Genomic DNA, 16,380 nt, shown 5'->3' on the forward strand with positions numbered 1-16,380 from the left:
TATTGATCTGTAAACCCACCAATGGGTCTAGTGTTCAGCCATGCTCATGTTTCATCTGGTCCCATCTGGTCTGATCTAGTCTCCACTCACCGCTCCACTTGGTGATGCAATGTAGCTCTGTGGAACAGCACTGGAAAGGGTCTTCCCTTTCAAAAAGGCATAAATGTGCCAGCAGTCATGGTAGAGTGCTTCAGATACAGCAGGTGCTGAGAGGAGCCGGGTTTGCGGAAGATACCATAAGAGAGCAAGGTGAGACGAAGGACAAAGACTAGCAAACCTGTTGATTGAATAGATGGTTTTGCTTTGAATGTTAATTTTTAAATGACTCTTTAGCGCTGGTGAAAGTTTCTGGACTGGCATCCGCAGAGAGTGAAATCTTCTCTTTCAGATACAGGCACAGCCTCAGTGCTCATCTGGAGGAAGTAATGCTATGGATTTGGCTGCACTAGGAAATGGTCTTACTGGTAACAAGGGTGGCCAGCAATGGATCTGTGACAAACTCGGAGAATGTCTGTACTGTTTTTTAATGAATATTGAGTGTGACCATCTCCCTGTTCAATTTGGTATAGTTACCTGCCTGAATGCAGAGTTAAATCAAAGAAGGCTGTAAAGGGGGGTGGTTAAGGAACCCAGGATATGTGAAACAACCCCTCAGAAAAGACATCCCCTCAGGGTATGTCTACTCAGTAAGTGAACACTCATGGCTGGCCTGGGTCAGCTGCCTTGGGTTTGGATCGCAGGGCTGTAAAACTGCTGTATAGACATCCAGGATGAGGCTGGAGCCCAGCCCCTGGGATCCCCCCCCTTGCGGGGTCCCAGAGCCCCAGCTCCAGCTTGAGCCCCAACGTGTACACAAGAATTTTACAGCCCCTGAGCCCCATAACCTGAATCAGCTGACTTGGGCCAGATGTGGCTTTGCTCAGGGGCTTTTATTCCAGTGTAGACATACCCTCAAGTATGCAACCTCAAAGGATTTAAGGTAACAATAGCTGGCTCCATTCAGGGTAAATTGGGGTATCTTCCCCAAGGCTAAGCCTGGATAAAAGGAGACCAAAGAAACCCTGAAAGGGATTAGAAAAGGGAGGGGGTTTGGATGAGTGAGAGGGGCTGGCTGGCTGGCCAGGATGTGCCAGTGAAAAGGCTCACAGGCTGACAGAGAGACAAAAGGAAGGCTGCAAGCAGCATAGGCTGCTTCTTCTAAGTCAGAGCCACCTAAGCTACAGGTAGAGAGAGAGGTTCAACTTAGGTAAGGACATATACGTCAGGACTCTATGTTGGTTTAAGCCTACTTCTTTAAGAGCTGTGTACTTTTGGGGCAAAATAAATCAGGCTTTGTTTTGAAGAAGTGTTTTCTATCTCACTGTAAGCACATGCTGGCACAGGCTCCCACTGATCTCAGAGTCCAAGGACAGCTGGACCTAGAATTAGACATGATTAGTACCAGGGCCTATAACTCAGGCCCTGTTCTGACAGTGGATGAATTGCAGAATTCCAGTCCGGGAGTAGCCTGCTGTGTGTGTGGGTGGGGGGCGCGGGGGTGCACCTGGAAAGACGAGGAGAAGGGACACAGTATAGCTAGCCTGGTAATCACATGCCCCAAGGCAGAAGACAGTTTTACTGCTGGTGTAGATGGGACAAAATTGTTTTCACCATGGGAAAGGATTCTTAAAACTTGGTTTCTAACGGGCCAAAGTCCTATTAGAAGTAAGGTCTAGAGATGGAATGGCAGTGCCCTTTAATTCTTGGCCTTTCTGTTGCAATTGCCTACTGATCACCTGGGAAATGCTAAGGAGATGATCTGGCTGGAAATACATTCAGCACAGCTGGAGAAGTAGCTATGCCTTTTATGAAAAGAAAAGCAGGAAAGCATCTTGTTCAGTTTAGTTGCAAGAAGTCTGCTACAATTTACTAAATAATCCCATAAATTTGATGCCCTAGAGATTTAGCTGTGTCTTGTTTGAAACTCTGGGATGGGAAGTTTGCTTTGAGCACCATCAACTGATTTAAACCAAAAGCTGATGCTGAAGGAAAGAAGGAAGGAAATGTTGCAGTTCTGAAGGCCATGACTGGACTAATAAAGGATGTAGTATGCTAGCTAAATAGGGAGAAAGAATAGATGTGTATTTTAGGCATAGAACTGGGAGTCAATAAAGCTGGGTTCTATTCCAGTCCTCTTCCCCAGACTTGTGTGACCTTGAGCAAGTCCCTTCGGGCCTGATTTTCAGTAAGTAGGCAGGCGTGAAAATTTCCAGCTACTCTATTGTGCATGAGCAAATCCCCAGCTTGCACACACGTAGCTAGAGAGGTGTACACAACTGGGGATTTAAATGAACTTGTTAGCGTGCAGGCAGACACGGTAGTGCATCTGTCTACTGGTGTGAATTTTAGTTTGTAGTTAGAAGAAAAGGAGTACTTGTTTTCTCATCTTGCACCATTCATGAGCCCTGCAGAGCCAGGAAAGGGCTAGAAGATGGACACAATTCTGAAACCCTTGCTCATGTTAAGTTGTATTATACCCCATAAGTGGTTCTACTGAAATCAGCAGAAACACTTACGGAGTAAGGCACTGCTTGTTGTGATGAAGGGTGTGAGAATCTAGCCCTAAATAAAAACATTTTGAAGTATGATGGATGTTACTATCTTGCAAATTCACAAATTATCACACGTTTTAATATGAAACATGCAAGTTTCCAATCCACAGCTTCAAATTTAAAGACGACGCTCCAAAAATTCAGAAACAGGCAAAATTTGGTATATGAGTAAAATTTGTAAGAACACATCAGTATTGGGTATGCATGTGTCTCTCTCTCTCCTATTCTTGAGCTCTCCTATTGTTGAGTTCTCCTATTCACAGAAATCCAGAGTGAACTCACACAGTGAAATTTGATTTCTAGTGAAGTAAAACGAGTCGAAAATTGTCTCAGTACAAGATGGAAATTGCTAATCCAGTATAGCAAAACATTGTTCATGACTTCTAGAACAGCAATTGTTAGAGGGAAGTAATGTGGAAAAAAATATCCCAACATCTGCTAATGCTGAAGTTTCCACGGAAGGAGAGAGAGAGAGAACACAACCCATGTCAGACACATGTGAGAATTACCGAGTGTGTGTACTGCATTTTGAAAATAAGTGCTAATTACTATGATGATTAGATACACAGAGGAGAAAGACGGTACAGTGCTGGGGGAGGGGAAGGGGAGCAGCAGGGTGGGAGTTCAGAGACCTGGCTTCAATTCCCTGCCTTGCCACAGACTTCCTGTATAAGCTTGGGCAAGTCACACTCTCTCTGTGCCTCAGTTGTCCATCTGTGAAAGGGGGTTAATAGCACTTCCTTACCTCACAGGAGTGTTGTGAAGATACAGACATTAAAATGAGATGCACTCAGATGCTACGTGCCTGGGGGCTATACGAGTACCAGTGACACACACTGGGGATGGGATCTTCAAGAGCACCCAGCATCTGCTCCCATTGAGCTCAATCGATATTTTACCATTGTTTTCAGTCACAGCAGAGTTAGGCCAATACTAAACTCTTTTGAAAACTCCCACCCATCTGATTTCCTGACCTGTGAGGAAAAGCAATATTAACATTTCACACTGCCTGTGAGAGGAACAAAGTAAATGGCATGTTAATTAGCTAACCCTTCCCCCACTTACTTACTTTTTTTTTTTTTTTTTCCAAACAGACTTTGCTGAAATTGTTCTTCAATATGAATCCAGGAGTGAGCCTCCTGTGTTTCTTCCTGTGCCTGAGCCCCGTCGTGTGTGACCGGGTGTACGTCCACCCCTTCCATTTGTTTTCCTACAACAAAAGCAGCTGCGAGAAGCTGGACAACTTGACACAGGAGGAGAAAATGTTTGTCCCCATTTCCATTGAGTCCCAAACCATCCCTGCCTATGAAGAGAATCTGAAAGACAAAACCAAGCTGGGAACACAAAGCTCGGATACCAAGCGTGACCAAAAGCTGAGCTACTTGAAAGACCTAGTGCATGTCCTTGGTATGCGCTTCTATGGGGCGCTGAAGGAAACACTGAAGGGTGAAAACATTCTCCTGTCACCTACCAATCTCTACAGGTCTTTGTTGTCATTCTACTTAGGGGCCTCCGAACACACAGCAGCTGATTTACAGAACTTCTTGGGGTTCGTTCCCCCCTCCGGTGACCCAGACTGCACCTCCAAAGTGGATGGACACAAAGTCCTTTTGACCCTGAAGACCATGGATGACCTGCTCCTCTCAAGCGGAGCTGATGATCTGCTTTTTACCAAGCTTTCCTGCCTCTTCTCTGCTCCCAGTGTGCGTTTATCCAAATCACTCGTGCACAGTCTGGCCCCTTCTGCCGATTATTTTTATGCCCGAGCTGTTGACTTTACGAACCCAAGTCAGGCAGCAGAACTAATCGAAAACTTTGTGAAGGGCAAAGATGCCAGCAGAACCCAGAATGTACTGACAAACATAGACCCGTCTACCACCCTGCTGTTTGTGACTTACATTCAGTTTAAAGGTAAGAACGACGAGAATTAATTTCAATGGCAATCTCAGGGGGGCAGCTAATAACCTCCAGATTCATTGGTTTCTGCAAGCCAGCACATTTTGTACCTCACAGCTCTCCCACCTTGGGCTTCGCTTTCTTAGGTTAAGCAGGATCAGGCCTGATCAGCAGCTAGATGGAAGACCTCAGCTGAAAACCTAGAGTGCTGCAAGATGTGGCCTTAGTATTACACTTAATAAATAATAATAGCCATACTGTTTGTATTGTTGGTAGAGCAAGTTCCTCTTTGTGCTTGGCGCTGTACAAAAACAGTCACTTTCCCCCAAAGAGCTTATGGTCTAAACTGACAAGAGAAAGGGTGGGAGAAAGAAAGTATTACAATCCCCATTACAGATGTGAAACCGCACTTAATGTGAATAAGTGACTTGCCCAGAGACACACAGGAAGTCTGTCTCAGAAACTGAGCCCAGATCTCCCAAGTCCCACTCCCGTTTCTTAACCACAAGGTCATCCTTTGCCCTGGTGCATATGCCATCAGTGCCTCATCTACAGACAGACCGTGATAGGCAACATCTGTCAGCCAGCCACAGAGTCATTGCTGTGCGTAAGGGGGACTGAGGGGAGAATGGAGGGAGATTTCCTCTGACCAGTTGTGTAGAGATCCACAGGTTTGGGTCCCCAGCCGATGAAACAAAGCAATCGTACCCACTGTCTGCCTGTTCTGCCTCTCTGTTGGCCCCAGGCAGGGCAAAGATACTACATCAGAAACCTCCCTGAGTATAAGTTCTAAGGTAAGGGTTCCACTCCTGCACATTTCACATGGCACAGGTGGAAAGAGCTCCTGATCCCCAAAAGTGCCAGCGTATTTTTCAGAAGAAGAGGAGTTTCACAAGAATAGGAGAACTCAACTCGATGTTCTGCCCAATTCCAACCAGGATAGTTCCTTTCTGCTTACTTAGAACTCCCCCTGTAGCTCCAGTTGGATAGTTAGCCTCCACATTCCCTTCTACAATACTGGGGTGGTGGACTGCTGCTGGCACACAGTAGCTGCCAGAGTCCATCCAAGAGGTGGCTGCTCTTCAGGGGTGGATGAGCAATGGCTACGCCTACAGTCTGTTAAGGCATGTTGGGATCCTTGAAATTGAAAGCCTCCACTTCCATACAGCCTCTCTCATGAGAGTCATGCATTACTACTGGGACAAAGGTCAGGAACCAAATAATATTAATATTTAATTAAGTGGTTATATTGTGGTCACTTTGGTGCTGATCTCCATTAATAGGCTTTTCAAAACAGGCTCGGGGATGGCCTACTCTGCTCCTGTTGAAGTTGACTGGAGTTTGACCTTGGCTTTCAATGGGAACAGAGTTAGCTCAGTGCTGAGTGCTTTGGAAAACCTCATCCTAAGTCTTTATTAAACAAGGGTAGAGAGCACACTTTTACAGTGATACCAAGGAGTCAAGTGGCTGCGACCACCAACTGTGATGACAAGAACTCTATTGCCAAATAAGTCACACAATGTATTAATGGCCAAAAGAGACCAGGGAGGAATTGTGGACCAGTCACTAAGCTAGACCCCTGGGAGTCAGAAGAACTGGGTCCCATTCCTGGATGTGTCACTGTCACATTGTGTGACCTTGGGTGAGTCACTTAAGCTCTGTGGGTAAAATTTTCAAAAAACCCTTAGTGACAGCAGCTTAAGTCCCCTTTTCAAAAGTGGCTTAGGCACGTAAGGGCCTAAATTCCAACTGACTTTCAATGAGACTTAGGCTCCTAATGGAACTTGGGTGCTTTTGTGCCTCAGTTTCCCCACCTGTAAGTTGGAGATCAGACTTCCCTCTCTCTCATCAGTGTGATGAGCTTCAATTTTTTAATGCTAGGGCTTGTCTACCAATGAAATGCTACAATGGTACAGCTGCTTCAATGTAGACTCTCTCTACGCCAATGGGAGGGGTTCTCACATCAGCATATGTAATCCACCTCCCTAAGAGGCAGTAGCCAGGTGGACAGAAGAATTAGACCTTGTGCTCTCTACACCAGGGCTTAGGTAAATTTAACTATGTTGCTCAGGGGTGTGGATTTTTCACATCCCTGAGCAACGTAGCGGAATGGACCTAACTTTTTAGGCTAAACCAGGCCTCAGTAAACTAAATTTGAAATCCTCAGATGAAAGGTGCTGGCTCTTCGAGGGAGTAAGCTTATCTTCAGACTGGTCTATGAGGTGCTTAGCTCAGTGTTGGTGCTGTAGAAATACCAGGTATTATTATAGGTTTCAGAGTAGCAGCTGTGTTAGTTTGTATTCGCAAAAAGAAAAGGAGTACTAGTGGCCCCTTAGAGACTAACCAATTTATTTGAGCATAAGCTTTCGTGAGCTACAGCTCACTTCATCGGATGCATTCAGTGGAAAATACAGTGAGGAGATTTATATACACACAGAACATGAAACAATGGGTGTTACCATACACACTGTAATAAGAGTGATCACTTAAGATGAGCTATTACCAGCAGGAGAGCGGGGAAGGGGGTCGGGGAGGGGGGGGAGAAAACCTTTTGTAGTGATAATCAAGGTGGGCCATTTCCAGCAGTTAACAGGAATGTCCAAGGAGCAGTGGGGGAAATAAACATGGGGAAATAGTTTTACTTTGTGTAATGACACACCCACTCCCAGTCTCTATTCAAGCCTAAGTTAATTGTATCCAGTTTGCAAATTAATTCCAATTCAGCAGTCTCTCGTTGGAGTCTGTTTTTGAAGTCTTTTTGTTTTAATATTGCGACCTTTAGGTCTGAGATCGAGTGACCAGAGACATTGAAGTGTTCTCCGACTGGTTTATGAATGTTATAATTCTTGACGTCTGATTTGTGTCCATTTATTCTTTTACGTAGAGACTGTCCAGTTTGACCAATGTACATTATGAGATGATTCTTACCTTTTAACTTTGCTGTCAGCTGGGCACAACCGGAGAGGGTAGAGTTTTTTATAACAAAGCTATTTCTTTGGATCGCCTTCCCCTGTGTTTGAAACTCACTATTTGATTTAGGAATGTACGTTTGTCATGTCTCTCTACTTCACCGGTCTAGCTCTATTTTGTCTGCTCTCTTAGGAGGAAGATGCGCACACATGTGCCACAGACTCCACATGGGGGCTAGAGAAAAGCAGTTCAGACATGGGTGAATTAGAAAATAACCATTGTTGCAGCCCTTCCCTACTGTTCAGCAGATCTTGCTTGGCTCTTCTGTTTACTGAAGAGCAGCCATGTTAACTTACACTTACAAGCTTCACATTTTCTCCCAGTAAACGCAAGAGAGGAAAATATATCAAATTCTTCTAGGCTATATTACATGATCATAAGATATTACCCATAGTCATGGGACTGTCTAGGTGGTAGTGATCCAATTAGAAACCAAGGTTTCACTATTCTAGACCTCCAAGTTGTAACCCACTCTTATATAGTTATTTTAAATAAAGACTGAGCCCCTCTCCACATTACAGAATGCATTGTGGTACAACCATCATGTTCATAAAGGGACCGTTAAGCATAGTACAGCCACAACAAAAGGGAACAAGAACCATTTTTGAAATTCCTTGCAAGCCACGCTTGATTAAACACACAATTTACTGGGGGGAGGAGGGGTTAGAAAATGTTTTTCAAAGTTGCAAAAATAAATAATTAAAAATCAATGCGAGAAGCTGGATCCTATAATAGCACAGTCAGATGGTAGTGCTGGGTGAAAATTTTCCACATCCAGACTGTTTTTCAGTAGAACATTTTCCACAGAAAGTTTAAATTTTCTGCAAAAACCTGACACTTAATTGTAAACCCCAAAACATTGGTTTTCAATGGAAAATGTTTGTTTTTTTGACAAAAGGTCAAAGTTTTCCACAGAATAGAAAGCCATTTTCTGACCAGCTCTACTAGATGGGTACAAAAAGTGTGTTACTAAGTATGCGAAATATTACTTGAAGCATAGATGAACAACGGTTCTCTCCTGGTGGTGGTGCGGTGTGTGTGTGTGTGTGTGTGTGTGTGTCCAGAGTCCTCTCCTAGCTTGTCAGGCTAGAGTTTCAGCATGTTTCTGCTAGCCTCTATGTCTTTCTCCCTCCCTTCTCTTGTCCTGCTTGATATAGGCTTCTTTCCTTTGATAAAGCAGTATAAAGCAGTATAAAGGTTACACAAAGCCAGTGACTTGACACTAGTTGACTCCCAGTAAAAAAGCATTTCTTTCAGTTGTCCAGCTAAGATGATCTTTTCCTATTATACAGGCACTCCCTTCTTTCTTTCTTTCTCTTTCATTTCCTATTACAAGAAAAACACACTTTAATATGGCTAAATGTAAACATATATAGAGGAACAAAAAACGTAGGCCAGACTTACAGGATGGGGGATTCTATCCTGAGAAGCCGTGACTCTGAAAAAGATTTGGGGGTCATGGTGGACAATCAGCTGAACATGAGCTCCCAGTGTGATGCTCTAGCCAAAAGCGCTAATTTGATCCTTGGATGCATAAACAGAAGAATCTTGAATAGGAGTAGAGAGATTATTTTATCTTTGTATTTGGCACTGGTACAACTGCTGCTGGAATACTGTGTCCACTTCTGGTACCCACAATTCAGGAAGGATGTTGATAAATTGAATAGGGTTCAGAGAAGAGCCACAAGAATGATGAAAGGATTAGAATACCTGACATAGTGATAGACTCGAGGAGCTCTATTTAATTTAACAAAGAAGGTTAAAGGGTGACTTAATCACACTCTAAGTACTGTGACAAAGTTCCTCCTCTACCTTGGTGGGTCTTGCGCTTATTGGCAGATTTGCTCGCCTCGGAGATTCATGTTAGCCTTCAGTTTGGCTGTTTTCATGAACCCACAGTCCAGGTCAACTCCTCCTGTGTCTGACCAGGAGCTGGGAGGTTTGGGGGGAATCTGAGCCCGCCCTCTACTCGGGGTTCCCCCATGGCCCTGTGGAATGCAGCTGGAACAGCTGTGCGACAGCTACAACGCCCTGGGCTACTTCCCCATAACCTCCTCTGAACACCTTCTTTATTCTCACCATAGGACCTTCCTCCTGGTGTCTGATAATGCTTGTACTCCTCAGTCCTCCAATAGTCCACGTTCTCACTCTCAGCTCCTAGTGCCTCTTGCTCCCAGCTCCTCACATGCGCCACAAACCGAAGTGAGGTCCTTTTTAAACCCAGGTGCCCTGATTAGCCTCCTTTAATTGATTCTAGCAGCTTCTTGATTGGCTGTAGGTGTTCTAATCAGCCTGTCTTAATTGTTTCCAGAAAGTTCCTGATTGTTCTGGAACCTTCCCTGTTACCTTACCCAGGGAAAGGGACCTACTTAACCTGGGGCTAATATATCTGCCTTCTATCACTCTCCTGTAGTCATCTGGCCCAACCCGGTCACAGTACCTAGGTGGGTAACAAGTATTTAACAATGGGCTCTTCAATCCATCAGAGAAAGGTAACATCATTCAATGGCTGAAAGTTGAAGCTAGCCAAATTCTGACTGGAAATAAGGAATAAGTTAGAACAGTGAATAATTAACTTACCAAGGGCTGTGCTGGATTCTCCATCGCTAACAATTTTTAAATCAAGATGGGATGTTTGTCTAAAAGATAAGCTCGAGGAATTGTTTTGGGGAAGTTCTATGGCCAGTGCTCTACAGGAGGTCAGACTAGATGATCACAGTAGTCCATTCTGGCCTTGGAATTTATGAATACTGTGTGTATTTAATTAAAGGTTCTTTCCCACTTACTTCTTCTGAACAATGATGCGACAAATGGGCTGGCAGAGTCTCAGTAGCTTGGGGATTGCCTTCAATATTTTTGGAGGGTGAGTATTTCATTACCAGGAAAATGGGGATAGCTCCCATCACACACTAATATTATACAAAAGACTTAATAGAAACATAGTATGATTTCCAAAACAGTTGGCCAGATACTGTTTCCTTAGCTGGGGAAATCCATGTAGTCAATGGAACTGTGCAGATTTACAGTTGCTGAGGATCTGGCCCACCAAATGGTAATGAGGTTGACCCTGCACCCAAAGTCCATGGCAAGCTCTTGGAGAGGTCAGTGATGCAAAAATCAGGCTCAAAATTCATTATAGCAACTAGTACTGATATTGCAGAGATAGCACACGGTCATAGTCATGCCAATTTGTTTGCCAAACCAAGGACTTTTCACTGGCAGTATTTAGCAAAATAACTATGACCAGCAAGTGAAGTTCCTCAACTGTGTTCAGGGTTCAAATTGCAGGCTTTTAGCAACCAAGGTTTGTGTTTAATAATCCCAGTGAGATTGAGTCACCTCACTCTGATCAGAGAGCTAAAGTGAGAGTTATGTTTATTTAATAGGATCGTAACAACTGTGCTGGAGCAGACCCGATGTCCAGCTTATCCAGTGTCCTGGCTCTGACAAAGGGCAGTACTAGCTGCCTCGGAAGAAGGAAAAAGAATCCACACGAGAGGCAGCTATGGGATAACCTGCCACCCCCTGCCCCCACCCGGGAAAATTTTCTCCTAACCCAAAATAGTTAGAGTTTGGCTTATGGTATGGCCTGAAGTGTGAGGGTTCCAGAACTCCTTAAAAACATATTTACTTTTACAATGCTGGATATGCTTGTTTTCCATATAAATGTCCAATTTGTTTTTGAATACTGCTGTAGTCTTGGCCTCTAATACCATGTGGCAATGAGTTCCACAGGCTATGCTTTTACCATGTATGAAAAAAAATATTTCCTTATTTTAAAGTTGCTTCCTTCTAATTTCAGTTTATGTCCCCTTATTCTTATATTATAAGAAGAGGTGAATAGCTGTGGCCAATATACCTTCTCTACCCTTCATTATTATGTACACTTCTTTCATGTATCTTCTTACCCGTTTCTTCTTTAAGGTGAAGTAATATTGTGCATAATACTCTTCTCATGCAAGCATGTTTCAGAGGCAAGAATTTCTGTACTGTAATGTACAGAGTGTGTACATTTATTTCATGTGCTAACAGTAGCCTCATTTTCCATATTTATTATTCATAACACATTTGACACTAAAAACATTGATACATCTAGGCTTGGAAGGACTAGATTGGTAAATGTCAAGTTCACCGTGCACTCACAAACTGATGAAAAAATTGTATAATAGATTATAAAAATTTACAGGTAGGCAAATTAAAAACAGGCTGCTTGAGAACTTAGTAGAATTTGATTTAAGGATATTTACTTTGTATATTTTGACACAATGTTGAAAATTTATGTTTTAATGGTTATAAAGCTGAAACTTTTTGAATCTCAACATCTACTGTCATTAAATTATTGTCTAACCACCACATAATTTTCTGCAACTATGAAAACTTAAATTTATAAAAAAAATTTTAAAAATGCTTAAAACCATAATTTTGTGCAACTGTGAAAATTTACATAAATCAAAATAGAAAAAACTGCTTAAAAATAAACATCGCTATTATTCATCTAAATTATTAAAAAAATTAAAATAAAATTCTGCCATGCCTAAATACATCTATTTGTCGATGGAGACTAGCTCTCAGGTTAGGACAAGTCCTACTTTCCACCAATATCGTATCAGTTTCTTTTTAATATTCACCAGATACAAAGCATTTGAAGACAACAATAGCAAACTGTTGAATGACCACAGGAGTCCCAATAACAGTCTGATGGTTCTTTTACATACGGTGCCGTAGGTACTGTAGCCTTTGCCTAAGGCCACCCCGGGTGCATTCAGCAGCGCAGCATGTACACTCACATAGTTAACATTCGGCATGTAATTCTCTTACACAATGTCACATTTGTATTCTCAAAAGAAAGAGAGACTCTGGTAATGATTAAATAGCGATAACACATAAATAAATTGGACCTTCTCCCTTTCTCACTCTGGTTTTCAGCCAATGTGAAGAAAGCCTCCCAACTGAAAGCGCTTCAGGAGTTCTGGACTGATTCAAGCACAAAGACCCTGGTGCCTATGATGTCCATAACTGGAACATTTCAGTACAAGAGGGACGACAGCAAGAATTTTTCAGTAATCAAAGTTCCTGTCAGCGAGAACGCTTTCCTTGTGCTGGTGCAGCCTGTCAACAGCAATGACCTGAACCCAATAGAGTCGGAACTTTCCTTGCATCCATCTTCGACTTGGCTGCAAAATCTGTCACCCAGGTATATTTAAATGTACAAACAAAATCTCACATAAGAATATAGGGATTACTAAACCAGAACAAGCCAATGGCCCATAGCTGGCCAGTTTCCTCTCTCTAACAGTGGCCAAATCCTTCCGAGGAAGGCATACCAACCCTTCTGAAACACAACACTGCAGTTGGTTGTGCAACACTGTTACACCAGGAGATTCCAGAGGATGATCAGTTGTCTAGAAGCATGAGGAAAGCTAGCCCTTGTATTGCTCCTCGCTTGTATAACTATGTGTGCTCTCAAGTCACAACCTTTCACCCTTATTTTGTCCCCTCCTTTTACGTGTTGATAACCTGGATTCTGGAGTTACATCCTGGCTCCACTGAAGTCAATTGGAGTTCGACTTCAGTGGGGCCAAGATTTTACCCCTGGTATTTTGCCTCTTCCCAAAAAAGCAAAAAACAAACAAAAGCCTTGCTAGAACTGGTAATACAGGGCCCACCAATGTGGCTACTCATGCTTAAATTTAAACACTTACCTAAATGCTTTACTGGATCGGGGCCATATTTCATCAGCACTCCACCCATAATAATGGGCAAGTTACCCCTCAGAAACAGCACACATAGCTTCTATTGTTCTGTGACACTGAAAAATGATTATTCTTGTGTGCCTATATGCACAACACTTCTGCTTAGCCTCCCACTGGTTTTAAAATCCAAGGTCACTTTCCCCCCATGGATATTGGTGGAACAATAATCATTCATACCTTTCTTTTTTTAAATATATTTTCTACAGACATATTAAATTATCTTTGCCAGAGTTAACAATACAAAGCGCATATGACCTTCAGGAACTGCTCACAAACATGAATTTGTCTGCACTGCTGGGGAAGAAAGCAAATCTTACTAAAATAAGTGATGCCAATCTTACCGTTGGAAAGGTACAGTACATGCCATCTGTATTAAGAAACACCTTCACCCATGTATCTTGTCCAACCAAATGTATATAAATCAGCTAAAAATATAACACAACAAAAGGCAAGGACAGTGGTGTTGGGGAGGGAGGGGAGGGATGGGGAAGGGCCATACTGAATGGCCATGAAGAACAAAAGGAACTGCTCTGGGAACAACCCCCAGGCTGAAGTTTGTTTGCATAAACAGTTCAGACATCATCACTACTACATGCATTAAAATAGCACCACTATCAAAAAGTCAGGTTTGAGGTCCCATTGCACAAGGCGCTTTACAAAAATATAGGGAGACATGGTCCTGTCAATCATAAATAATGTAATAGAGCTCCAAGTGTGTCCATGAGCAGGAGCATGGTTTGACAAATGTATTCTGCTATGAATATTTCGGCAAGCTCAAACTGTAACCTCTGTTGCTGAGGGAGGGCTGTAGGTATTCGGCTATTCAGTGCCCGCCCTGAATATTCCAGAGCCCATGGGGCACAGGAGCTGCTATCTTACCTGAAACCTGCATCTGGAACATGGACACGCTAGACCAGTTTCTCTCAACCTTTTTAGTGCTTGCAGTGCACCTTGGACTTAAAAAAAACTTTTTTTTTTGATCCTCCCCTCCCCAAGCCTGAGCCCTACTGTCCAGGACTGAAGCATGTAACTTAGCTTCATAGGGCCCTCTGTGGTGGGGGCAATTGCCCTGCTTGTCATCCCCTAATGCCAGTCCTGCACTTGCGAACCCCCCACCCACCCATTCCACGACCCCCACGTTGAGCAACATTACACTAGACTTTTAAGATGACAACTGTGCATCAAATTGGGATGGTCTATTTATTTTACCTTGTTTTTGTGTTCATTTTTCCAAGTGGCATCATTTGTATGGTTACTACAGTCACACGCTGCTTTTATATAGCGCTATTCATATTCAAAGCACGGTACAACATCAACATCAACTAATTTCCATATAATCAATGGCTGATTTAATGTGTTACTAATGAATCTTCTTTCAAACCTTTAAAAGAATGATCCTTTGCAAGTTAATACCCAGGTAGATAGCTTCTGAGGCCTAGCTGAATTTCCAAAGTTGAGAGATGGTCACTGAGCAATGGAAGGAAAACTTCTGAATGCTGGGGTAGGTTTTTGTTGCTCCAAAAGTGCCATCCTGACTTTATATAACTGCCCCTATCAAGAACCCTCTCTCACCCTGTTAACAGGTAGTCATCCGAAAGGAGGCAGCACCTGGAACTTAAGTCAGAGGTAAAGTAGTAAGTCTGTACAGGAAACCAGTGCAATGAGGTTGTCAAAAGTGAGAGACATTACCTATTTGGGGGCAGAGAACTAACATCCAGACCTGAGGGGGAAGACTAGGGAGATGGTCTTTATATTCATGAAAAGGAGAAAAGCTTTCTTGGAGACAGCGTGTGACTTTACTCCTGATTTTTCTACCTCGATGGACTGACTAGGGTGAAATCTCACCCCATTGAAGTGAATAGGATTTCTATATTTAACCCATAGAATCAGGCTGAGTGTTTGCCTGGTTGTCTAGCTTTCTTTTTTTGGTGGGCGCGCTTTATTGGAACACACACCTCAATTATCTATAAACTGCATCTTATGTGTTTACTGCTGATCTCCATGTCACTGGTTATTACAAGTAAATGAAAATACTTCATAGGCGTTCATTTATCATCTCAATTTCATGCTCTGGTGACTCCAGATTCACTTAAATATTTGCTTTCCAGGTTATAAATAAGGCCCTTTTCAAACTGAAGAACGGAGTAGATCTACCAGAAGATCTCTTAGAAGAAAATGGAGGCTTGCTGCCACTGGAAGTAACACTGAACAAACCGTTCCTACTAGCCGTTTATGAGAAGAATTCAAAGGCAATGGTTTTAATTGGCAGAGTAACAAACCCACTGAACGGTGTTTAAAGCCAAGGGCTGCAGGGTGGGGAGGGGGGAGTGTCTATGAGCAGCTGTAGTCAGCTTTGAAATGAAGCAGATGGTATTTCAAATACAACTTTTAAAAGATAATATGCTAGTGATAATTGTGTATTCCCCCCCCCATTAGTCATCCACTGAGAGGGAGGAAAATCCTTTGTCTGTCTGTTTGGAACATGATGATTCCAGTGTGAAATCTTTATGGCACGAACAGCAACATTACAAGCTGCAGTGTGAAGTTTGACTGCTTAACGTAACTGGTGTTTTATTGCAGACAAATATAAAGAAGGGGTAACTTCAGCTCTTTTATACATTTGAAAAGTTGGGTGGTTTTGTGGGAGCAGCACAGCTTGTATTACAGAAGTAGTATTAAAACAATACCATGTGAGCATGCTTTTGGGATGTTTCTCTTCTCCCCACCCCCCATCCGAATGGAAAATAATATGTATTTCCTAACTGTATTGGGAAACTAAAATAAGGTTGGTTTGCACTGATGAGCTGAAAGAGCAATATTATTATACACACCTCTTTGGAAAGCCTTATTTTTCCACTAGAAAAGTTCAGATTATTTTTAAAACCACAAATTATTTAGACATCTACACTGAGAGCCATTTATTATACACATTTATGACCTTAAAGAAAGAGACCACTACGATTTGGGGCCCAGTTCTGTAATTCTTAACTCTCAGACTAGCTCTAGCTCCAGCACATAGTCCCATTGGAAGTAATTTGGACTTGTGACATGAGTAAGTGCCACTACATACGAGGCAAGGTTGCAGAACCAAGTTCCTGGGGCCAAATCAGTCAAGTCACTGAAGTCAATAGATTCCCTGTTGGCTCTGAATGGAGTTTAATCAGGCTCTT

General features: G+C 42.8%; 1 protein-coding gene across 1 annotated transcript; it reads left to right on the forward strand.

Annotated features, from left to right (window-relative positions):
* The first annotated feature begins 114 nt into the window (after positions 1-114).
* On the forward strand, positions 115-15,907 carry AGT (angiotensinogen). The gene is made up of 5 exons (XM_048843914.2): positions 115-249; positions 3,686-4,502; positions 12,384-12,651; positions 13,417-13,561; positions 15,319-15,907. The coding sequence occupies exons 2-5, from the start codon at positions 3,710-3,712 to the stop codon at positions 15,505-15,507; spliced, it is 1,395 nt and encodes a 464-aa protein (XP_048699871.2). The 5' UTR covers positions 115-249; positions 3,686-3,709; the 3' UTR covers positions 15,508-15,907.
* Positions 15,908-16,380: the final 473 nt, after the last annotated feature.

Source organism: Caretta caretta, chromosome 3, assembly GCF_965140235.1.
Source record: "Caretta caretta isolate rCarCar2 chromosome 3, rCarCar1.hap1, whole genome shotgun sequence".
Lineage (NCBI taxonomy): Eukaryota > Metazoa > Chordata > Testudines > Cheloniidae > Caretta > Caretta caretta.

Excerpts from the sequence above, each read along its gene's own strand:
- AGT (XM_048843914.2), top strand. The coding sequence starts at position 3,710 with ATGAATCCAGGAGTGAGCCTCCTGTGTTTCTTCCTGTGCCTGAGCCCC. Across the intron at positions 4,503-12,383 it reads GACTTACATTCAGTTTAAAG|CCAATGTGAAGAAAGCCTCC; the intron begins GTAAGAACGACG and ends TCTGGTTTTCAG. Across the intron at positions 13,562-15,318 it reads CCAATCTTACCGTTGGAAAG|GTTATAAATAAGGCCCTTTT; the intron begins GTACAGTACATG and ends TTTGCTTTCCAG.